Below are 24,335 nucleotides of genomic sequence, written 5' to 3' on the forward strand. Positions count from 1 at the left end.
CGGTTAACTTAATTACTTCCACTCAGCTGAAACATCACCCCGAAACCAAGAGTGGTTCGTGTCTGACAACTCAGTCCCTGTTTATTTTCCAGTGTCATCCATCAGGGGACACACAGGTCTGTGATAACTTGTGTTTTTCTGTAGAGGCCACTTCCAACATATGATGCTCAAACATAAAAACAACTTCAACTTTAGCATTTTTGCAAAAGAAATAACATCTCAAGAGAGCTTCCTTTCATTTAACATTCTGTATTCAAGGATGCAGCTACTGAGACTGAAAGATAATACAAGAATAAATATAAACTGTGCACACTATAGTTTTTTATTCTCTTTTCTTGTTCTGCATCCTTCCTGTCAGCTGCTGGCAGACGTGGCGCTGCGGTTATTTCTGCCATTACTTTAGTTTATGATGCTTTTAATAAACAATTTGCATTGTACAAAGGGCTTAAATACATTAACGTGAGGCAGTCAGAGGTTAGGTCTCACTCGAAGGCAAGACTGTGAAACATAATTGTCGTAAAACTGTCGTGCAACACCACGACGACGACAGCTAAATCGCTTTACGGTCAGGGGCTGTTATGTACTGACTGTGCAGCAGCTGCCCTTGTAACGATGCGGGCAACATGTGAGTATTTAAAGATGTTTCTTGGCTACGCAGTAATTAAATACAGTTGTTTTAAGTCTTATTCTGTTTGGATTCATTGAGGTGAAGCGGTTTCTCATATGAGGTCCGACGGTGTCGCTCGGTTAATATGTAGTTAATAACTACAAGCTCATTGTTACAGCCTGCACATTGTAGTTCAAGTTACTTATAGGTTAGGTTAATGTTATAGTTGTTTCTAGTGTTTTAGCGACGTTAACATGTCTGGAAGTGGCGATTATCACGTAAAGTTACTGCTAGGATAAATTCAATTCGGCAGTATTAGGAAAACTCAAATATAGCAGCATTTTGGGCACTTATAATGTAACTATATGTTGTATAATGACTGATAGTCCATTCATACAATTTACATTTAAACTAGGAGTAGGTCACATGGCCATAAAAAGATTCATGGGTTATTTCACAAAGTCTGAATAGTCAGATAAATTCAGAAAATTGTTGTGAACTGCACCTTTAAAGACCTGGACGAGGCAGCCTTAACAACATCCCAGGCCTTACAATGATATACACCTTCTAGCGATACCTGAATGTAACCCAATAATTGCTGCTCATTTATAGTAAGACAGTCTCTCATTCACACACACTGATTGGCAGAAAGCTATCATGCAATTTGTCATGCTCAAGGACACTTCAACATGTGGACAATAGGAGGAGCCAGGCATCGAACCGACAACCCTGTGATTAGTGGACGACTCGCTCTACCTCCTCCTCATCCACAGCTGGCTGTTTTTTACTTTTACTATTTTCTCCCGATGTGATGTCCCCGTCTGCCCTGTTAACCTTGAAGACACAGTGAGCTCGGATTGTCATGAACTGAACATCGTCTGTGATGAATGGGTAGTCACAGGGACCTGGTGGTTAAAGAGGATAATTCTCTCAGCAGGATAACACATTTTCTAGTATTCTTGAGACAGACAGTTCAACTCTACCTAACCTCTATGAAAAGGAGTGAAATTTCCAACGGGAATCAACAAAGAGTCATGTTTCTATTAAGAATTCATTCATCTCTAACACGCAGGCCTTTTTTTTGTCTGTCTTCACAGATGCCGCCTACTGAAGTCTGCAGCACCTAACAGATGATAAATCAGTCAAGAACAGAAACAAAATATGGCGTCTCGCTTCCTCAAGTTTTCAGTGCTTCTTCAGAAGTACAGGACTCCAATCCTGATCGCAAGCTGTGGCGGAGTCTTTGCAGCCAACATGTTCTACCATGTTTTTCCTGACTTATCCTACCGTCAGCTGTATCAGGCCTGGAACAAAGGAGAGCCAGTCGCACTGTCTGAAAAGCTAGAGGATGTTTTCCAGCAGGTAATATGTGTGTATGTGTGTACGCGCAGTAGTTTAATTTAATATATATTTTTTGTGAACTAAAATAACAGATAAGATAAAAGACACTTAGAAATTCACTTTATCGATAACCACAGAACAGTTAAAAAACTCTGTATCCTCTACACTCAGTCAAGGTTCTTGGAACTAGCGGTAGTGTAAGTAATAAGAATAGCTGAAGAAAAATACAAACCTTTCAATTTAACAATTTATAGGGCATCAATCCCATTCATAAAACAATAAATTCATAATTATTGGAGGAACAATCACAGGATCACAATGTGCAGTGAAAAAAAAGGGGCGTAAAATCAAAATGTTTTATGTTTTCGTGTCGTTTGCAGGTGTTGAAGGACTATGATGTCAGCTCATCCAAGAATTTCTCTGCCTTTGCCTCCTTTGGGTTCCATCCGGTCGGTGCTGGTGTCCCGTGGCTTCCCGCTGGAGCCCAAATCGGCATCCCGGCTAACTTCAACAGCACGGTCGATGACCCGAGCGGAATCACAAACCGCACCATTTTCATCAACGGCAAAACAGTGGAGTGGGACAGCGATACCGGCACTGCACTGAAGGACGCGCTAGTGTTTTCCCTTGAGGCACAGAAATTTGCTATAGCGCGAGAGGTCGCCCGCTTGCAGTCCGGAGGACCGGTTATGAGCGGTGCTGTCGCCCCGGTCTGCCTGGGTGGGGTTTGGGTGTACAGCGTGTTGCTGAAACAGGTGTTTGGGCTGCACGTCGGGCCTGCGCTGTTCCGCGGGGCTGTGAACGTTGTGGCGCTGGGGCTCGGTGCCGTGTCCTACCTTCTCATTTCAGATTCTGTCAGCCAGTGGATTGATTATAACTCAGACCAGCGTGCGGCTGGACTGTCCCGCGATTATGCCAAGGGAGGGTTAGAGTTTTATGATAAGATTCTGTCCAGAAACAAAACACTGCGCTCACTCATGGGGCAGAAGGGAGAAGAGATGTACGCTCCCAGCGGCAACTTGTTTCCTGCTCACCTCCTCCAGCTGAAACACACACCGTACACATCCAGGAGGGAGTGGATCCACACTATGATGAAAGAGGAGAAGGTTTGAATAGAAACGGGAGGGAGGATGTGTTTAGAGATTAAATTAATGTCTGCAGGCCTCACCTGAACAACTGTAATCATCTACTGTTTTTTCAACAATCTCTGAAGACTGTTGAAAAAATGGTGGGGTGAGAGAGTTCCTGTGCTTTTTTTAATCAAAAAAAAAAACCTATCCAAAGGAATAAACATATTTTTTTATAGAAATATGTAATCCCATGTGTGCTGAATGTTCCTTTTTGTTCAGTTTGATTCACCCTGAAGTGCAGAACTACTCCAATTACAAGACAGTCTTTTTGCAGCCGGTGTGACCGATCATGTATTTATCCAAAGATTTTTGGGATTTAATTCTGGACCCAATGTACAAATAAACAGTTTTAAAGCTTGTTCAGAGCATGAAATATGTTGTTGAATAGACATGAGTGAACAGTGTATGTCTTTTTTTTTTGTATTAGTTGTTGCAATGACGATTTGTTGGTGGTGAACAACATTACAAATTACTAAGTTTAAGAGGTAGTTTCACCAAAATTACAAAAAAAACACAGCTCCTTAGTTTCTTGACATGCGAATATTATCTGTGAGATTTTTGCCTCCACTCCAAAATGATGAAGAAACAGTGTTCCAGTTAGTCTGAATAATCCACTTACTTTACTGTGAACGCTTTTCTTATTGGAAATACTTTTCACAAAAGAAGTAGTCCTTATGAAAAGCTTTGACAGTGTGTTGCGTGAACTATCCTGAGCTTCTGGAAGGCCTGCTTTTGCTTTTTAAAATTTGCTTTTCAATTTTTGAAAATGAAAGTTTTCATATTTCAAGTGGAGAAACCTTGCATTTCCGAAAATCTATAGTGAAACACAATACAGGATAATCATTCAACACTGTTGAGGTTTTCTGTTGCAGATCTTCAGCATAGACACACGTTTTCATCCAAACTTGTGGGTTTGCTCTTGATTTTTAACTGTTTGGCTGCTCAGCTGAATGCTTCTTTCTACCTCCTGCAGTGAAATGGCAACTCCTGAAGCACCGTGAACCTCATGTACAGTAACTTAAGCTGTGTCACCACTTAATGAAAGGAAGGAAAAGTCTTTATCTAGAAAAATATGTTGGATTATTGTAGAATGGACTAGCACTTATAAGCACTGTATGTGTTTTGGTGTGTAAACATGGAAATGTGACCAATTAACCTTTCCATAAGGCAGTTGTATGTAATATCCATATGTCCAAAGGAAGCCATTATAATGTAAAACTGGTTAATGCAGTATTCTCCCAGTACATCTACATAAAAGCTCCATCTTTCTCTTTTTCCCCTGTGCTCTTTTTTTCTAGTCCTTTATGCCTCCTTAATGAATAACATGTAATTGTGCTCACAAACAATTATCGACAGTGTTCCTTTATGCCTCTCAGGTCAAGAAAATAACCTTTGAGACGAGTAACGCTCTTAAGTACCCACACATCGTTTGCATGACCCTAGCTAATTTGTTAAATGATAATAATCTTAATATCCATATTATTGGGACTCGGTACTCATCATATAGCACTCAGGTTCCCTAAGGTCATCTTGCCTGCATATTAACAAGGTTCAGATGTGGTGTTTTAATTACATTTCCAGTCTTGTGCCCTGTGGACTGAACTAAATATAGAAGCATGCAATTAATAGTGTTGCAGATAGACATACACTGACGCTTTTTTACATTGTTGTCCTTAGGTAGACCAAGCTGCATAAGTAGATACAAAAAGAAAAATCCAGAGATGTGCTGTTTTTTCTCCACTGGGTGGATGAAATTGAAGTGAGAGGGTGCATGTTGTGATGAAATCTGGATATAGAGAGCATAAAGACAAGAAAAACTGATACAGGAACAGTTCTTAATCAGGACAGATTAGGTTGAGTGTCCTTTAAAGCAAAGCAAGCATCCTGTCTGCATTGTTGCCCTTGAGCAAGATGATGAATTTGTTCCAGTTCCATGGTTATTTAGTCAATTGTGGGTGTTTGACACTCTATTTCTTTGTATTAAGAAATGCTTTCCCCAAAAACAGGAACTTTATATTTTTAGTTTTATCAAAATAATCCCCTTATCATCAGGTGAAACTATTTTTAAAAAGATAAAATCAGGTGTTTTTAAATGTAAAGATGGAAAAAAAAGTCTTGCACATACACAACTGTTGAGCAAAGTTCCTGTCAAACATAAGAAAAAAAAAAAGCTTTGACTGAATCATTCGGTCTACTTCATCATTTCCCCAACTACAAAGTTGCTTTTGGATAAGCACATCGATAATACTGTCTCTCATTGTCTTGTTCTCACCACTACGCTTCATCTGCTTACTTCATTGTAGCAATTCAGAGCCAACAGTACAATGGCCCATTGTTTGTTGCATTGTAGACTGTTTCTTTTTTGTGCCACTTGAGGTCAGTACAGCCCACATTACCACTCTCACAATTGGTTACAATCTTCCTTTTACAGTATGTATGAATGACAAGGCTGCAGATTCATTTTGGTCTGAATGGACAGGCTTGGACTCAAAGTGAAAGAGAACAAGAGAAAGTAATTTTCATAATTACATTCATTCATTTCACGCAATGATATTCATTCTGAAGTTAAGACCTCTATAAGGATGGAGCTCTCTAAAAAAAAAAAAAAATTGCATTAAATTACAGTATCATAAATCCCCACTGCTAATGCCCTGTCTGCAGACACTGTAGAAAATAAACTTGAGAAAGCAGATTTTCTTTTGTATTTCGGTGGCCTTTTTTAATGTTAAATTTAATTTTTAAGAGTGTATTATATCCATTACGCAACACATTTGACCAATACAGTAAAGAAAGCATATTCAAATACATTAAAAGTATACAGATGGTATGGATTTTGTGATATATACCAAAATACATGCATTACAGCACCTACTTTTCTTCAGTCAGATGGCCAGTATGTACAGTAGAAAATAACTGTCAGCTATGGTAGTGTTACTTTTCACAGTTTATGAAAAATTGAAATAATTACTACATTCTGCGATATATATATATATATATATTCTACATGTGCTGAACCATAATTCAGTACACCCAGTATCCATTTTTCAGTACATATTAAAATGAGGATAACTTGTCAACTCTTGATGTCAGTTTAATGTGATCACATGGTGGAAATATTTTGAAAGCAGCATTTGATTTACACACACACACACACACACACACACACACACACACACACACACACACACACGTCTATAGATATAAAAACTGTCATTGTGTTGATCATAAATGTAGGAGCAACAGATTACAGTTTTGGAGCAGCTCTACCTGGGTGCGCTCAAAAACAAACAGCGCGCCTCCCGCTCTCTGGCCCCGCCCCTGCGCGCTCGGTTTGCGCCATTACGTCACTATGCTGAACGCTACTGTGCTGCAAGGCAGGCAGCGAGCAAAGCAGCTGCAGTGAGACCGGGAGCGCTGACAACAACGAACAGGCTCATGTTGGGAAAGTCAGAAACGCAACATTTGCCTTCTCTATGACTTAATGTCCAAAATAGTTCACTTCTAACCTTTTTTTGGCGATCATACTTTCTTTATTTTGACGCATGCGTGGGATTATATTTCTTATTCTCTCGACCTGAAATGACTGCTAGTCGCCGTGTCTAGCCAATGGTTACTGCGGGGGCTCCTGTCTTGTGGATTATCCGTCGTCGCCGAGGCAGTCGCATGGTCGAGCCCGGTGGAGGCCCCGCTCTGCTGGATGGATGTGTGTGAATCAGCGGCGGACTCCGAGTACTGATGAAGACTGTGATAATGATGATGCTTGGGTTTCATCGGCAGCGGGTGAACTGATCTTGAATGTTCGGGCTATATCGCCCCTACACATACCATTTCCTCACAAGGCAAAAATTATATTCCTTAAAAACTGGACGCCCCTGGAGCAGTTTATGACGGTAAGAAAATACACTCTTTCACAGGCCACCAGCTTTTTTTTCCTTCTTACAGCCAGCTGACGTTAGCTAGCTAGCTTAGTGCTGTCACTTTTATCCAAGTTGCTACCCGCACGGCCAAAATGGCTAATATTGCGAAATAACATTGGGATAACGCTGCTCCAAATGGCCTGTTTTGTCATTACACTTGTCTCTGTTTGAATGGGATCTCACAAAAAGAAACAGAAAGCCATAATATACATTTTATTCTATAACCTTTATCGCCAGTGGTTGGTGTAGCCTGCTTGTTTGCTAACGCTAACTGTTTCGTAGCCCATTCAATACCTCGCAGTTTACTTTTACGTAGCTGCCGAAACAGTAGCTAACCTAACCAAGTGTGCGCAGTATTGGCATGCATTGAAAAGATTTATTGAATTCATGAAACTTTGTTCAGCTTTTTTTTTTTGCAGGAGTCGACATGTAGCTATATTTAGTTAAACAGGCCGTTAAGAGCTCATTCATTTGCACAGTGCACAATAAGCCCTTTAATGACAGTTGACGTTCAATGGGACGAGCGCGGCGGCAGTTAAATGCCTTCAAAGATGACATTCCTTTATCATAAGCGATAGCAGTTAACGGGTGATTATTGATTATTTCTTTGTCGTGTTTCAACGCAAGTGTTGTTTAACTGAGCTTTAGCACACAGCGAGCGCTTAGCGGTGCATCGATGAAGCAAAAAAAACCCGTTTTAGACCCTTAAAAATATAACCGATGTGGGGTTTTCATTCATTGCGACATCGTTGTTGACGCACCGCTTGTTACAACTGCTCTCATGTACGTGTCACATCCTAGAAATGTCACACCGGAGGCCCTGTATAACTGTAGGTAAGCTGCTTATCGCGACCCTGCTTTAAGTAGCCCCGTGCATCATTAATTGTTCATAATAATTGATTGGAAAGAGAGCTCGTGTTTGCTGACAGAAAAAAGCTGTTGACTGTGTGGTGTTAAGTAATGGATGTGAGGGTTAGCTGTGGTGAGGCGTCCTCCTTTTTTTCGATGACGTAATCCTCCACCATCCGTGCCACATCTTTTGGGTCGCAGTCGGTTCCTCTGCTGCTGCCGCTGCTCAGATCATATGGACCCTGCTCTACCCTGTTTCTCCAGCCCCCCTTCCCCTACCATCTCTGTCTCTTTCGTGTCTATTTGAAGAAAGAATCATGCTTTGTATTGTCTGAATGGGATTTGAGTTTGTTAGGGGCTGCAAAGGGAGGGATTATGAATGAAATCTAGTAGTTGGGATCGTTTTTTTTTCACGTATTCCCCCAAAATCAGCAGCTCCAAAAGTGTATCAGTGAAGGAGGCACCTGAAGCCCCCCTATATGCACCTAACCCCCTGATGACATGCTGTGTGTATACACTCACTGAGCACCTTGTGTTCCTATTTAATAGGAACACTTTTCAATAAAATGCACTCCAGTACACCAACACCAGCACCCGCTACGACCCCTATAATAAATATAAAGAAGAATTATCACCTTTCTGACAATGTCAACAAAAACTGAAACTGTATAAGCTTCGTAAAAGTAGAATTTATGGCAGAGCTGTTGCATTAGATTGCACAGGTGTTCCTAATAATATGCATATCAGTATGATTTTCACTCATGAGTATTCATTTCTGATGGGAAAAAAAATGCAGATAGGAGTCCAAAAAAATGTGTGTCTTTAGTTGGTTGGTCTTGACCTGAATACGTTTGGGAATCCCTGTCACAGGCGGATGGTTGGTTGCTGAAGCTGAACTACTTATCTTGGGAATTAGGCCTGCCATGTTGCACATTTTTTATTTGGGGCACCATTCTAGTCTGTTGATTGCCACCATATTATATATTAAAGCTGTGTTAGTAAGGATTATTTTGCATTCTGTAAAGCACTTGTTTTTGGGGCTTGTTACTCATGTGAATGATATGTAACTTGACGGCTCACTGACACCAGTCATGATGAAATGTTAAGGGATTATTTACAGTGAGATACACTCTTCAGAGCTTGGTTAAAGTTAGGTGCATTATTGTCAACAGTCCCTCGCTTGTTTGATCATGAGGAATAGATTAAAGATTTTAACTTGGTTCCAGGTAATTTCATCCTTTAAATCACATGATTTCCTCTACATTTATATTCATCTTGCCCTAACTATTTTTTGTTTTTACACACCTACTGATAGTGTCTAGCATCAGTGTATTTGCTGGTTGTTATTGGCTCTTTTAAAATGCTTAAATACATGACTCCTGCCCAAAATGCTCCCTACCGAACAGAATTACACTGAAAGCCCAGATAAAACCCTGCAACTGTGGATTTTGATCTCAGTGACAATAGGAGAGTCAGGCATCCGGGTTTCTTGAGAGGTTCAATCACTGATCACAAAAAGGCGACGCTTGTTTCTGACTGTGCATAATCACAAGTTCAGAAATGATGTGTTGAGGAGAATCCTCGATGCGTAAACCTCAAGAAGTCCTGAGTTTAAAGAGGGGATGGACCCAGCTGGTGAAGATCAAATCACCTGTGGCAATGACCCTGCTTTACTTGAGCAGCACACCTGAACCTGCCGTCCCAGCGGTGCACAACAGAAGCGTGTGAGAGAAAGAGAGAGAGAGAGATGGAGCGAGAGAACAGATAAAAGAGGGGGAAAAAAGAGGTGAAGATGTGAGGAGAGGACAGAGAGAGAGATGAGTAGAGAAAGACTGAGGGAGGAAGACAGAAGGGGGCACAGGTGTGGCCTGGGTAATGGGGATAAATTGCACCTGCTATCACAGGGCAGGGGGATCCCATGGGAGCAAGTTAGGAGTTAGTAGATATTATCATCACATCCCAGTTCAACTTGTTTAAATTTAACTGTGGCTGTAGCACATAGGCGAATTGTAGTTTAACCTTACATTTATTTCCTACTGTTGGGGTGGGTATATGTCATTTGTCTTCACCTCAGCTGAAATTACTCTCTTTATGTGGCCTAGCCTGCAGTTTATTCCAGGTCTGTAGTAGGTGTACAACAGTTTCAGAAGTTGTTGGTCAGTATTGCCTGTAATAGGGATTAGCATTGACAGTAACAGCAAGAAATGTGAATAAAACAATTGATTCACAGTGAAAACAACACCATAAAAGAATACTTTCCATTGGAATCAGTGGTGAGATGTGCAATCGGCATTGCTTCAAAATGTTGTCCTTTTATTTTCTTTCCTTCATTTCCTTCATAGGTGTATGGTGTAGTCACAATATATGACATATATAGTTTTTTCTTTTACAAATCAGGCTATCCAGAAATGTCATCATTGTGCATGTGAGTAGTACTATACATGAACTCTAGGAGACTTTTTGTGAAAAAGAGACAATATGTTTTTCTCTTTATGTCAAGTTTTCAGTAGAGCACAAATATCCAAATATGAATGGACAGAGAAGATTGTCAGGGCTCCAGTGATATGTTGATGGGACATTCTGAGTCTTAGTAATATCAAATAATGTATTTATTGTGCCAAGTGAACAAATTACAGAAACCCCCTTTTTCATTTATTTGATCAGTCTGATTGTTTTGTTCTGTATCAGCCAGCAAGGTTTGAATACGCTATTTCACGTTTTGTGACATTATTTTGATTGATATTAAGTTGTAATATCATGTTCTTGGGAAAGAAAACAATCCTTTTTTTAAAAAAAATATTCTGGTGAATCTGTCCACGGAGTTACGTGCTGTATTAGTGCTGCACTGCACTTCCGGTTCACACACAGACATAGATGTAGCTGTGAAAAGGTCGACTCGGTTACTTTTACTGGAGAAAAAAGTTTGATGATTATGAAGCAAAATCTCAAGTTATATAGAGCGTCTTTTTTTCTATGATTTCAAAGGGAATTTACTGAAAGTTATCTGTAACAGACTGCAGAGAAACCTGATGATTTTGAGATTAAAGGCCATAAATGTTGACGGAAAATGTGTTCTGGCACAAAGGGCCGAGAGCTTTGTGTGGAAAGTCTGCTCCATTATGATTATTTAGGGACTTCAGACAATTCGGACGGTTATTGTATTAATGTTTTTTACATCATGCACCTATCCAGTATTACACCCACCTAGTTCAGCAATTCTTTATTCAACCCTTGATGATATCCTTTTGTTTTTGATCGGAACTGAAGAAGCTCATGAGCAAGAAACAGTGTTAAATAATTCAACTTTACTGGCAGCACTACAACTTACATGTTTTGGTTGACGGGTGCAAGCGTTAGGCTGTTTCATTTGTTTTAATGTGGTAAACCAGGAGGGGCAGCAAATTTATGTCCTCTTTGACATCCTAAGGGCCCTCAGTAGTTGATTTATCATGCCATTTTTGCATATGTGTCTCCACAGGTCTAGTCGGTACCTGCGGAGAAGATGCGTAAAGATGACAGCCTCCTGGTTAAACATCATAAACCAGCCCACATAGCAAAGTAGTCAAAGGTCAACCATTGTTCTTGCCGGTTTTAAAGGCTGAGATGTGTACACACTGTGGGACCGGCTAGGAGAGCAGAATGTGTAGAACATTATACGTCCAAAGATCCTCTGTTTCCTATATGAAGTCACTTATTCTTAGATCTTTTGCAGGCATTCCCTAGAAGAAGCAAATAAGCAAAACGCCATTTCCTTGTGAATGTAATGTGTTATGGAACTTAACGCAGCTGTCTGATCAACTCGCGTAATTTCTGTCACTCTCTGAGTTTTGTACTTTTTTTTTTTCCCTCTCTATCTTTGTCTGACACCTTATGTCTGCTTAGTCTCAACGTTGGAAAGACACACCCTATACCACTCAGCATGGTGCTCAATAGTGCTGACAGCTCAGTATTGGTGTTAACTCACAGTGTTGGTAAGAAGTATGCTGGCTGGCTGCTGCAGACAAGATACATTATCAGGCTTCAAAGATGCTAGTATTCACGTATCTTACATTAGTAGCCTCGCATTCATCACCAGAAGTGCTGTGAAAAAAAGCCTGTTAGTATTAATGAACTTTAACTTCTGGCATCACTATATCCATTCATACTTGGTTATTAAGACCAACGTTTGTGCTCGTTTCAAATTGAGTGGTATGTACCTTTTTTTTTTAAGACCCCTCATAAAACCCTCTTATATATTTGCGTGAGACCGGACTCCCTGTGACCTATGCTGACTGTTGGTGACAGCCCTGTCAAAGAGCAGCCTGTTCATGTTTAACCAAGAGGACCAGCTGCCTGCCCATTCCATTATAACCCTTTGGAAAGCTCACAGCCCTGTTTGTAGTTGGGAAGCGCTGTAAGCGGAGCTATTGATAGACGGAGTTTGGCCATTTTATTTTACAGTGGCTGCACACCAACAAGACTGTTGCCAAGTTACTTGGGATTTTGTGCCAGCTTATTCCTAGAATGTTGTGCATCTTGCATCAGTAATTACATGAAGGATAATTACTGCCAACACGTTAATCTAAAGTGGGAGGTAAAACAGTCGACATACATTTACAGTTCGGGCCTAACATGTCACAGGCTGCTAGCGCTCTCAGATCGCCATCATTTTCCTGAGCTACAGTTTCCTACTGACTGGCAGTCCTTAAGTGAACCAGCCACCCATTCACATAAATATCCAGCCAGATAGGTCTCAGAAAGTGAGCTAGTTAGTGGTCTGTTGCTGGGGCGGATATGGCACAACTCTTTAGCAAAAAATCATCTCAGGAGCCCCAAACACAGCTGTGTTTATTCTGTGCAAGATACCACAGTGACAGAGTGCCAGAACAAAGGTGCTTTGACAGTTTTAGACTTCCAAAAATTTAAATCAAGTATTGCCATATTAGTTGCGACACATTTGGTAGCAAAATAATAGTATCACGTAGACGTGTCTGTCAGGCGTTTTAGTCTCAATATTGGAAAAGCAGAGACGAAGACTTGCATGTTTACATGAATTTTTTAAGTTTTAAGACTAAAAATAATTACGGTATTTTCTGCCTGTGAACACTGGGACAAAAATAACAGTGGCCTTGTGAATTGTGGATGGATTCAGTTCTAGCAGGGAAAAAACCTTATTATGTGAAGTAATTGACAACGTTTATTCATAGTTAGACAGTCATAGTAGTGTCAGATCATAGTCATTCTTTATGCTCGTATAAAAATGTTCTAAGTAGTCTTGTGAGTAGCCATTTCTGTGACACACGGACTAAAAAAAGGCAGAAAAAAACCATTAAATCACTCAGAAGTACCTTTTTATGAAACATGAATTTGTAGTGACTCTCCTTCTGAAAAATTGTCTGAATGTCTTTGTTCCATTTTAAGATTTTATTACAGATGTATTATTGTCAGATCAGGATCACCTCTTCCCTTCCCCCTCTCTCTCTCTCTCTCTCTTTCTGTGTATCTAGTCTTGGTGTATCTGGATTATGCAGAACCAATCAGGTGAAACTGCATAATATGTTAATGGTGTTCTCAGTTAGTGGGGAGTCATAATGGTTTGATTAGCTGAAACAGCATGCTATCCAGCTAGAGAGAGGAGAGCGACCGAACCCCTACTTCTTATGCACACACACACACACACACTAAATGCTTTGAATCCACCAGTTTACATTCAGGTATACAGGATTCAGACAACACCTGATAGAAATGTGACCCTACATACACACACACAATGTCTTATTGACGTCTTGGAGATCTCTGTTGCTATAAGAGGTTGGGATTAGGCCCAGTTGTGGCAATCATACTGTATCAGCACATGAGGACAGCCCAGATTATGGGGCGGTAAGGACAGTCCCCTTTTGTTTTCCCACTGGGAGCAGTGTGTGATAAAGATAGTCTCTCTCAGAGTAGCATACAACAAAGACAATTTGTAGGATTTGGGAAATTAAAAGGGGATGATACTGAAGAAGTGAAACAAGTTCATCTTGCTGCTTCTAATTCACCACTGGCAATCAATCCATAGCCGTAAATTACATTTTGTCCAACAACCATAGCCAGTGTTTCACAGATATTAACCAGCTGTTTATTGAATAAAATGTTTTTTCCATTTATATCTCTCTACATAAAAAAAAATAAGGTTTAACTGTCAAGAAGCAACAAGCACATTAACAAATTGGCATTGGGGCGGTACTTTTTTCCCCCAGTATGGAGTATCAATAGACCACTGGGTCCATTATTTTTATGTGACCTACATCTGTAAAATGCATTTCTGACTCAATCTTTTGATTTATTAAGGGGAAATTGACTCTTTACTCCACTAGCCCACAAGCCTGTAGGCCTTGGCAACATAAATAGTTGCTCTAGATATCTGTTATAATTCATCATCCTGTATCAGCCCTGAGATGAGTCACTCGTGTGTTCTAACTCAGTTTGCAGGACTAGATTATGCCAGCAGAGCCAGGAGATAAAGATAGCTAGATTATAGTTTAGGGGCCTGTGTGTGTTAGACCTGGTTAGCCCTGCAGAGGTTGGATTAAGACATAGCAACATAAAGGTATTAAAGGATTAACATTATCATTGATCATCACCGGTTATGAGATGGATAGATGCAGGAATGGCCATCAGATAAATGAAAGGATGGGAGAAAAAGGGTTTGACTGGACGTATGATTGGCATCTGAATGGGTAGAATAAGAATAAGTGAAGCCGTGATGATGACTATACTGCTTTAGATATCGAGTATCTTCAAAGAGCTGCAGATTTTTGTGCAAAATAACACTTACTGCTGTTTTAAAAGAAATTGGCAATAGGTCTTTTTCACAGAAGACAGTTCCACATGTCATAATAGGACAAGCACAGGTGTAAATACTACTTAAACAGTTGAAATATTTTTTTTTGTACATGTATGTCTATTAAGAAACTCAACTTGCAAAACAAAAGATATCCAGTGCGGCACTTTCAAACTGGACTATCAATCAGTAACGAAATACATGAATAATCTCTGTAATTAAATGGACTATTCAGTCTTTTAAAATAATACTGTCATATTTTATTCATTTCATACTGTTATTGATTAAGGGGGATCCAGGGTGCCCTTTTGAAATCTAGCCATGGACAAGGGGATGAAAATTAGCCCTCCAGGCTAACTCTGGCTGATCAACGAGCATCGTCTCTGATAAATAAGTTGATAATAAAATGTACTCGTGCCTATTCTCAGTTCTGCATTCAGCTTATTGAAATGTGTTTACTCGGTCAGTTGTCGGTGTCAGTTCAGCTGCTGAATTCCTTTCAGTCCCTTTTCTCTTCCTCAACACGTAGATATCCTTCAATCTCACTTCCTTACCCATCTCATCCACCCAGACCTCTGCGGTCTTTAGGGATCGGTACCAAGAAGCAGCTTTAAATTACCGCTGAACTCTGAGCAGTCGGTGCCGCCGTCAGTCGCTGAACATCGTTAATTTATTTAACTGTTTAAACATTTCTCGGTTCGCTCGCGGTTGCATACATTCTCTCATATGATATGGTTCAATTTATAGTAGTATGTAGTGAGATATCGTGACAAAGTGAAGTATTGCACCAGTGTTGGGAATTAGTGCATCGATGGTCTAAATGAAGAGAAAGTCTTTCAGATGAGGCTAGAATGAAATCAGTCCTTCCTCTCCATCATTGCTCAAGGAAAACATATCATTACATTATTATAGAGTAACCACTGGATGATATGAGTATACTTCAACATTTTTCATCTGAGAGAGAGGACTCCCCCATCCACTGCAGCCCATCCCCCACCTTTACACACCTCAGGTATGTGAGTACAGCTGGCTCCTAACTCTTTACTTAAGAGTTATGCTCCGGCGCGAGTCGCGGCTTGTCCTTTCCCCTCACTATCATTCTTCCCATTCTCCCCCCCCTAAAATGCACGAACACAGCGACACACGCACCAATCTATACACGTTTACACATACACATTCTCCTAAAGATGTATTGTGATGTGCTCAGCAGAGATTTTTGTAGTCCCATTCTAACCTGCTGCTTGTGCAACCTGAGCTTAGCGTGTGGTTGTGTGTGTGTGTGTGTCAACTTCGGATCCTCAGGTCTGCCTTTGAAACAGCTGCTTAATGAGCCCCGAATACCAAAGGAGGTCAAAGGACACAGTTGCTCGAGGACAGTGGGTCAGAGCCAAAAATGGGTTGCACTCCTTATTCTGCTGCGTCCCCCTCATGAGAATGGAGTGTGCGTTTACATGCACTTCAGTAACCTGGTTACTCTGAGAAACCAGGCTAAGCTGCTAATCAGAGAACCAGTTTACATGCACCGTGGATACATGCAGCAGATCAGTAACTGTATTTCTCCCCCTACCCCCCCCCCCCCGAAGATGCTGTTTTCTGACGTGTGTGTGTGTTAGGCTGCATTAAAACCAAATCTGGCAATGCATGAAACACTGCAATCCTCCCATTCATTTAAAAGGGGACAGCATGTTTATGCTGCAGGAGTAGAGCTCAGCAAAAAAAAAAAAACAAAAAAAAAACGCAGCAGCTGCCCGGCTAAGAAGTTGAACCAGACTCAACTTTTGCCAAAACGCAACTCACCGTCATGCTTCCGTGGCTGTGAGTATTACAAATCGTTGCGTGGTGTTTTGGCTTCTAATAAGTTCTTAAATGCATTCATCTGTAACTTCAATGCCTTTCATTGTTTCACACACCCCCACCATTATAGCCCCTAGCGTCATAGTACCGGATCGCCGTATTTGGTGTGAACGCAGCCTTATAGGAGACCGGAGGAGGACAGACAGAGCAGAGCTTTCCCACATAGTGTGAAAGTGTCTGAATTTAACAAATAGTCAAATGTTTCAGAGGTGGAAACCGACTTTTTAGACGTCTACAGGCTACTTTGTGTTAGTTTCACTGGGTTCCCACAGGTCCTTGAAATCCTTGAAAGTTTGTGAATTTGAGAAAAAAAAAAAAATCAAGGCCTTGAAAGCTTTTGAAAGCAGACATAAATAGACACGGGTCATTGAAAGTGCTTGAACTGATATATGTTGTGCAAGAACAGAATATGGTTTTGTTGTGCTCTGAGCTTCTATAAAGCTGCAAGTTCTCATTATAAAAAGTCTGTGTCGTAACAGTAATTAACCTTGATCCGTGACTCATACTATGCCGTGTCGGGTCCTTGAATTCGAGGGAACCGGGCCTGAAAAGTCCTTGAAAAGTGCTTGAATTTTGATGTTAAGGAAGGTGTGGGAACCCTGGTTTCAGTCGTCGGATGGAAGTATTTGAAATAAGAGGATGCATCACTCCGTGTCATGATCTCTCCTTTCATCCAGCCGCTCTGCTGGGCTTTCCCTTTCTGCACTCTCTTTTTACGCATAAGGGTACTTGTAAATAGTCAATTAGAAATCTGGTTACGTGTATACATGGCAGAGGAACTAGCATAACTTTCTGCTGACACCAGGTTTTTTTAACCTTCTGTACCTGCTTACGGTTACAAGGTTTCTTGTTTACATGACATTTAAGAAAGAAGCATACTGGAGAAAGCTGGCTGTAACCAGGTCACTTCAGTGCATGTAAACACACTGATTGTTGTTGATCTCAAACTGAGATTAAGTAGGACCAGGTGGTGTTAAAGAAACACTGGTTTACAAATGTTTTTCCAGAGTTTTAACTCGATCAAATTGCTCGTAATTATGTATCTAAAAAGCGATGACATTTTAGGTTATTATTTGATGGTTTCCACCATCAAAGAAGCTCTGCCAGTCAGAAATAGACCTGTTTTTACCAACCAGCAGTAGTAGTGACAGTAAATGAGTCATATTTTGGTTCCATCATTTATTAAAAGACTAGTAGGAGGGACTCTCTACCCCATAGTTTTCTGCCTTCCTTTCCAGACATGCAGTGTGTTTTTTTTGTTTTTTTTGTTTTTTTTTTGTGTGTGTGACACTTGACAGGGTTATTTCTGGAACATCAACAATTTACACGGTAAAAACCTAGTTTTATCCGCTGCTTGTTTTGCTTGGAGATGGGTGGAGGAAACGCAAAAGCAATTCTATATCCAAGTCAAACAAAGATGCAAGAAAAAACAGTCTAAAAACACTGCTGTTTTTTTAAATTTTTTTTTATTTCATACTGCTTCAAAACTCTCCACTGTCAGGCTTGTTTTCTGTCATCCCACTTTCTTACTAGTAGTGAATCACAGTCATCACGATTAACTCTGTGTAATTTCTCTCTCTCTACGTCATTTCTTCAGTTTTAGACAGTTAATAGACAGGTGCTGAATGTAAATAGGGGCTGTGAAAATGTGGGCACCGTGGATGTTAGATGATGCAGAAAGGGAAGGGGGGGGGGGGGGTAAAGGATCGTCAGCGTGCGTAGAGATATCTGGTTACAAAAGCTTGTGGGCATGCTTTTCTGGAGGGTGTGTCTACCCACGTGAGCTGGATTGCTCCGAACAGCACACACACACACACACACACACATTCACATGTACCTCCCTCTGCTCTCTTGTTGACATCTGGGCCTGCCCTAACATTTCTAAACTTTAACTCACTGCCTCAGGATAGGAGTAATCTTTTCCTCAGGCTAACTTTTTCCCAGCAAACCAGAGCTGCACACGAGGACACTTAAAACGTTCATTTTTCATGTTTTGTGGAACTAAAACCAGGCAGATAGGTGCATCTACCTATTTACTCCTCTTATAATTGATACCAGAATGGAGAGAACTGCTGATCAGATAAAATCTATATGAGGATATTTATTAGGATATTTCCCAGTATCAATATATATATATCATGATATAGCAAATACATGTTTGAATAGAACAGTTATGTGAAGGAGATCTATGTTTGGAAGCAAAAAGAAAAAAAAAAAAACGGAAACCAGTAATGTGACAGAATCCGTTTTTGAAACAGACTTTGGTTACACACAGAAAACCAGGTTGCTTTCAGTTGAAGTGTGAGAAGTGACTCAATAAGTTGTGTAATCAGCAAAAAAGACATTTAATTAATCAATTGTGATGCTTCACAATTAACTGGCACTGCTGCTGTAATGTTAGCATGAAATATCAGCTGACCTTTATCAAGCTAGTGTTTTGTTTGATTTGTTTTTATTGCTATTAGCCACATGTAGTTCTCTCTGCATTAGCCCTCCCGTCTGTCTCTGGTGTGAGAATCAAAAACCAGCAGAAAAACACGCAGACATCAGTCTGTTCTCAGTGGCAGAGAAGGGAAAACAGCACAGGAAAGGCAAAACAAGGTTGCAGGACAGTTATCACAAACAAGTTTGCAGAGGAACTGCAGAGTCAGCCTTCTGTAACACATACAGTACATTTCTGAAGCGAACAGCACACACGCAACTTTCTTCATTTTGACTGCAAGAACACTCAAGAGGCTTGTTTCTACGGAAGTTGAATGCACTTATTGTAAGTTACCATGGACAAAGGCATCTGCAAAATGAATGCAATGTAACAACATACAGTGCAACTCTTTGCTGCAGGTTTATTATTTTTGTTTTGCACTTTAAAAACGGTAAAAATATTTGTTTTTTTTTAAAAACTTATTTGATTGTTTTGCTTGGAAGGTAAAACACATTATTAGCAAAGAGTGAATGCCAAGTAAATTAAAACTGGATTTTTTTCAGTGCATGCATTAAACACAAGACTTGGTTAAAAGCTAGTCTATGTCTGGACCGTGTATGGTCAATGTACAAAATTGTGAAAAGTCAATGGTAGTGTCTATAATGTGAATTCCTGGATATTAAATGTTCATTGGCAGCTGTCTGTAGTGGTCCCAGTAGTATTTATTGGTAAAGTGTATTGAAGTAGCGTATCACATGACATGGTTTTGCTATGTTTGAGCCACTCATATCTCAGGATGTTTGATTTGAAAGAGAACTTATTTTACTTCTAATTATAACTATTGTAATTATCTGCTCTTTCATCTGTTTCTATCTCAGACTCACTCTGCATTGAGTGTTTTGTCAGATTGATTGTTATTCGGGACGCTTTAATTCCCTCGTGCCTCCCGGCGCATGGAGAGCTGTTTTCTCTCCTACTCTGCAAGCTCATGCTGTTTGTTTGTCCCGGCTCGGATGCGGCCGAAGCCGCGAGAACCAAATGTTGGAGGTTTCTCATGTGCAGCAGCCCCAGGCGCACCACCACCACTACCACCACCACCACTGCTGGGTGAGCTGCCAACATCATCCATGATGCTCCCCGCCGGCACCGAGGCTGCGGACCTCACACGCCGGGTCCGCCGCAGCTATATATCCACACGCTCCTCCAACAGTTGTGTAATCATGCATATGGGAGGAGTCCAGGTGACGACCGAGGTAGGGCGTCTGCTGGCCCGGCTGCAGGGCGCTGTTAGGGTGCGATAAATTCAGAATGAGCCGCAGTCAGTGGAACCGCTGTAAACGTCCCCTGAGGATGTAACAGAAAACTGTTCTCATTGAATCATTCTGAACTACGGCCAATGGGGAAACTCCAACGCTCGGCCGGGCAACCAATGGTGTAACCTCCATCACTCAGTGAGTCAGTCAGTGACGGACAGACATTCCCGTGTGAAAGGATGGCTCCGCTGTTGTGGTCCAGCAAAAAACAATATCAGGACCAAAGTATTGTTAACTTTTTTTAAAAAAAATGGAAAAAAAGTGCTGACAAGTAACACAACTAAGATGGAAACTGTGTCAAGATCTTGTGCTGCTCTTAAATTTGCACTTTAGTAAGTAGCAACACAGTCAGAAACCCTGTTTAAGCCACGCTAGCAGAGAGTTGCTGATTCTCAAAACAATAAATGGGACAGACTGACAATCAATATGTCAGTCCTTCAATCCATTGATCTATTTCACTGGGTGTTTTCCTGCTAGTTCTGTACTGTATCAGCTTCGGTCTCCCTCTGGGCATTTGTCTAGATGTTTCTACGTGTTTGACAGCTTTGTGTTTGCTGCAATTATCAGTCGGAAAAACAAATTACAGCCTATGTGATTTTGCACTGTCAGGTCCCGCGTGTATGTGTGTGTGTGTGTGTGTGTGTGAGCTTATATCCAGTATTTGTGCATGCAGAAAGAAAGTGAGCAAAATGGACAACCATATCCTGAGAGAATCAGTGTGTGTGTGTGTGTGTGTCAGAGATGGGAATGAGACGACCGAGAGAACATGAGAACAAGATTGTGTGTGCATGTGTGTGTGTGTGTGTGTGTGAGAGAGAGAGAGAGGGAGAGAGAGAGAGAGGGAGAAACAGGCGGCCTTGCTGCTATTTTCTGGGGCAGGCTATCAGGCAGTGAGGCAGCAGGGAGGGATAATAACAGAAGCTGTTACATTCTTGTGGTTTCTCTGATTTCAGCATGAGGCAGGGGGCTGGCTCTGGCTGACTCACGGCTGCTCTGCCTGCTCTCTCTCTCGCAGCCTCAATGCCAGCAGAAGCTGCTAGCAAGAGGACAATACATGACATTTCTTTGGACACTTTTATCTCACCGGACCATGAATCAGTGCATATTTTAACACTGCTTACTTAAGAATGAACCTAGCAACTGATTAACACCGGCTAATCCACCACTGGAGCGGTGATAATAACTTTACTTCATAGTGTAGGAGGTCAGGTTTGTTCCTCAGGGCCTGTTTCAGATGCTACAGTTGAGGACTGGCCGTTATTTGGGTATTAAATATCTTGGTATATGTTTGGTTGTGTTGGTATTGATGTTTAGAGGAGTTGTCATAGTTACAAGAACATAGCAATAGCGCCTCTGTGCTTCTTCCATTGAGAAACTGAAAAAACTAAGCAGTGTGTGTTGGCTAGAAGGGGATGAGATGTTGTGTGTATGCCCCACAGAAGCAAGGTAACAATATAAAAGCATTTAGAGTCATTTCACATTAAGAGTTCAGATTATGAGAAGAAGAGGTGTTAATCTGGTTACACCAGCCAATCATGGTAACATCATTAGTGCTGCAACAGTTAGATGATTAATCTATTAGTATTATAGAACTGATTAATCATTTGTTATCAGCCAAAATATTGTCTATTTACAGGTTACAGCCTCCCAAATGTTAGGATTAGTCACTTTTCACTTTTAATTAGCCATTTGAAAGTATAATTTTGGGTTCTGGTGAGATGCTTTACACCAAATAATCAATTCATATCAGAAGAAGTTTGACATCAATTTGTGTTTAAAGTAATTTTTACTTGACACAACTAATGCATGCCATAAATGTGATAATACTTTAAAAATACTTTGAAATGTGTATTTATTTCATCATGCCAGTCTCCGTATTAGTGTGCATCCTTCTTGTTTTCAGTGGATCTTTTTTATTCTATACAATAGCACCATTACTCTCAAGTTAAATCTGTTTGATTGTTTCATTTAAGCCTTCATTTAGGTCTAGGGTTTCGCTAATCTTCTTTTGTGAAATCAGATTAATCTAGAACAGTCCGGGGAAAATCGAGCACTGTTTAACTCATGCTGTTGAAACCTGGTTTGCTGTATATTAGGCCAATGCTGCAGAGGAAACGCTGTCGTGCCTACAAACACTAACACAGATACTTATAGCCCACACAAACCTATACTGGCCTACATAACGTGATAAAGCTATAAAGAACATGTAGTTTATGTCACTTACCAGTGTTTCTAATAAAGCTAATGCTGCAGAATACATAAACAAATGTTTTCTAGATTCTATCAGCTTTTCTATGGCTGATGTCCGGTAATATATCTGTACATGCAAATACACTGCTAGCTTATCAGAAAAGACAGTGTGTGTGTACATTATCCTCTGTATCTCAACCTCATTAAAGGATAAGTTCACATTTTTTCTGTCTTAAAGCAATATTCAGGCGCCTAAATGAACATTGAAATCCAGAGCTCTACAGTATGTCACTCGCATTTGCTCCTAAAAAAACAGATGTGTGAACCGGAAAAATAATTTACGAGCACAGTGTGCAAGTAAAGATTACAACCTATTGTAGTCTCTCTCTCTCTCTCTCTCTCTCCCACCTGCTGCTATTCATTCAAAAGCCAGTATTTAATAGTCAGATAATGTGCAATGTTTATTAACGGTACATTTCGTTTCACAGAACAGAAATGCCACCGAGTATAAATATCAGCACACTAACTGTAGCCTCGGTTTGTGTGTCTCTCACACAGAGCAGCTGGTAGCGTTAGCGAGCCCGATAAGAGACAACAGAGAGGCGACGTCGTGCTAATAAAGCAAAGATGTATTCCTTTTCTGTGCGGCGGTAAACATAACACATGACCCGTCGATAACTAACTGTGATATATTCAGAGCGTAACAAGATATTCAGGGCTGACAACGGTAACGTTAACATGATGAACAGCAGGACTCTGGAGAGCCTCTCATAGCAGAGCCGCTAGCTCAGCTGCAACACAGAAACTTTGACAAAGGGCCTTGAAACGTGCTTCTACTGACTGTCAAAGCTCCAGCGGACTCTCTGTGTTTCCAGCGTGTGACACGGAGAGCAGCTGCTCACGGCTTGTTTTCTTCTTCGTCGTCACCTGACCGTCACCAGTCCATACAGCGCCTCCATAAGGAGGTGGAGGGTAGTGGCCCCAAGTGACTAGCAAATATTTAGCATTTTTACTTAAAATAATCACTAAAACGATGATTTGATTGTCAAAATAGCTGCAGATTAATTTTCTGTCGATCGACTAATCGTTTCTTTCTTAATGAATTCACTTCTTGACTGCGGTCCAACGCGAAAAGGTGAATGATAGTTCAGTTCCTGTTCTCTCATTGATACTGGCCTCAGGTTATTTAAATTAGAGTCTGTTTGACAAAGACCTAAGCACACCCACACACAGCAGAGACAGCAGCAGGTGATAGCTGGCCTACAGTAGTGTGAAAGATAAACTGCTGAGAAGTTAATAAACTCTGTGTTACTTGAACATTTTTCACTCTGCTCCTCATTTTTTTTTCATTTAGAAGCACATGTGCTCCTAGTGTAGAGCTCTGAAGTAGGTCTTGCTTGCTCTAATCATTCCTCCCATTCATACTGGCCTTTAAGAGATCCCTTCCTAATATGCTTACAATGTAAGTGATGAGGGACAAAATCCACAGTCCTCCTTCCATGCAAAATGCAAAAACATATTTAAAAGTTTATCTGAAGCTAATATGAAGCTTCAGCTGTGCAAATTAGTCAGATCAAGTGGATGTCTTTTAAAGTTAAGGCCTCTGTCTCTTAGTTGTGATTGTTCCACAGGATTTTGTCCCCCATCACTTACATTGTAAGCACATTTTAGGATCTTTTAATGACCAGTATGAACAGGAAGAATGATTACAGCAAGCGAAACCTCTTTCAGTGTTCATACGGGGCAGCTGACAGACTGTGAAAACCGTGATGCATCATAACGCTCTGGCCACAATCAGACAGGCTCTATGAAAATAAAGGCCGTCACCACTGTGTCAGGACTCTGACGTCGCACTGGGTTGAACGGCGCTAGCAGAAAATAAAAGTTCACTTAGCCCGATGCTGGGG

General features: G+C 40.7%; 2 protein-coding genes across 4 annotated transcripts in view; both read left to right on the top strand.

Annotated features, from left to right (window-relative positions):
• Nucleotides 1-522: 522 nt before the first annotated feature.
• Nucleotides 523-4,353, top strand: tmem177 (transmembrane protein 177). Its single transcript, XM_067603144.1, has 3 exons — nucleotides 523-625; nucleotides 1,705-1,969; nucleotides 2,329-4,353. Exons 2-3 carry the CDS (start codon nucleotides 1,769-1,771, stop codon nucleotides 3,058-3,060), a joined length of 933 nt encoding a protein of 310 aa, XP_067459245.1. The 5' UTR covers nucleotides 523-625; nucleotides 1,705-1,768; the 3' UTR covers nucleotides 3,061-4,353.
• A 2,084-nt stretch (nucleotides 4,354-6,437) lies between these two features.
• The window catches only part of ptpn4a (protein tyrosine phosphatase non-receptor type 4a), an 82,310-nt gene continuing 64,412 nt past the window's right edge, over nucleotides 6,438-24,335 (top strand). The window contains exon 1 of one of the 3 annotated variants that reach the window (XM_067603140.1): nucleotides 6,438-6,968. The gene's annotated coding sequence lies outside the window, so the exon portion shown is untranslated. Of the gene's footprint in view, nucleotides 6,969-19,246; nucleotides 19,271-24,335 lie in introns of those variants that run through there. The other 2 variants (XM_067603141.1, XM_067603142.1) reach the window with 2 other exon arrangements.

This window comes from Thunnus thynnus, chromosome 11 (assembly GCF_963924715.1).
Source record: "Thunnus thynnus chromosome 11, fThuThy2.1, whole genome shotgun sequence".
NCBI lineage: Eukaryota > Metazoa > Chordata > Actinopteri > Scombriformes > Scombridae > Thunnus > Thunnus thynnus.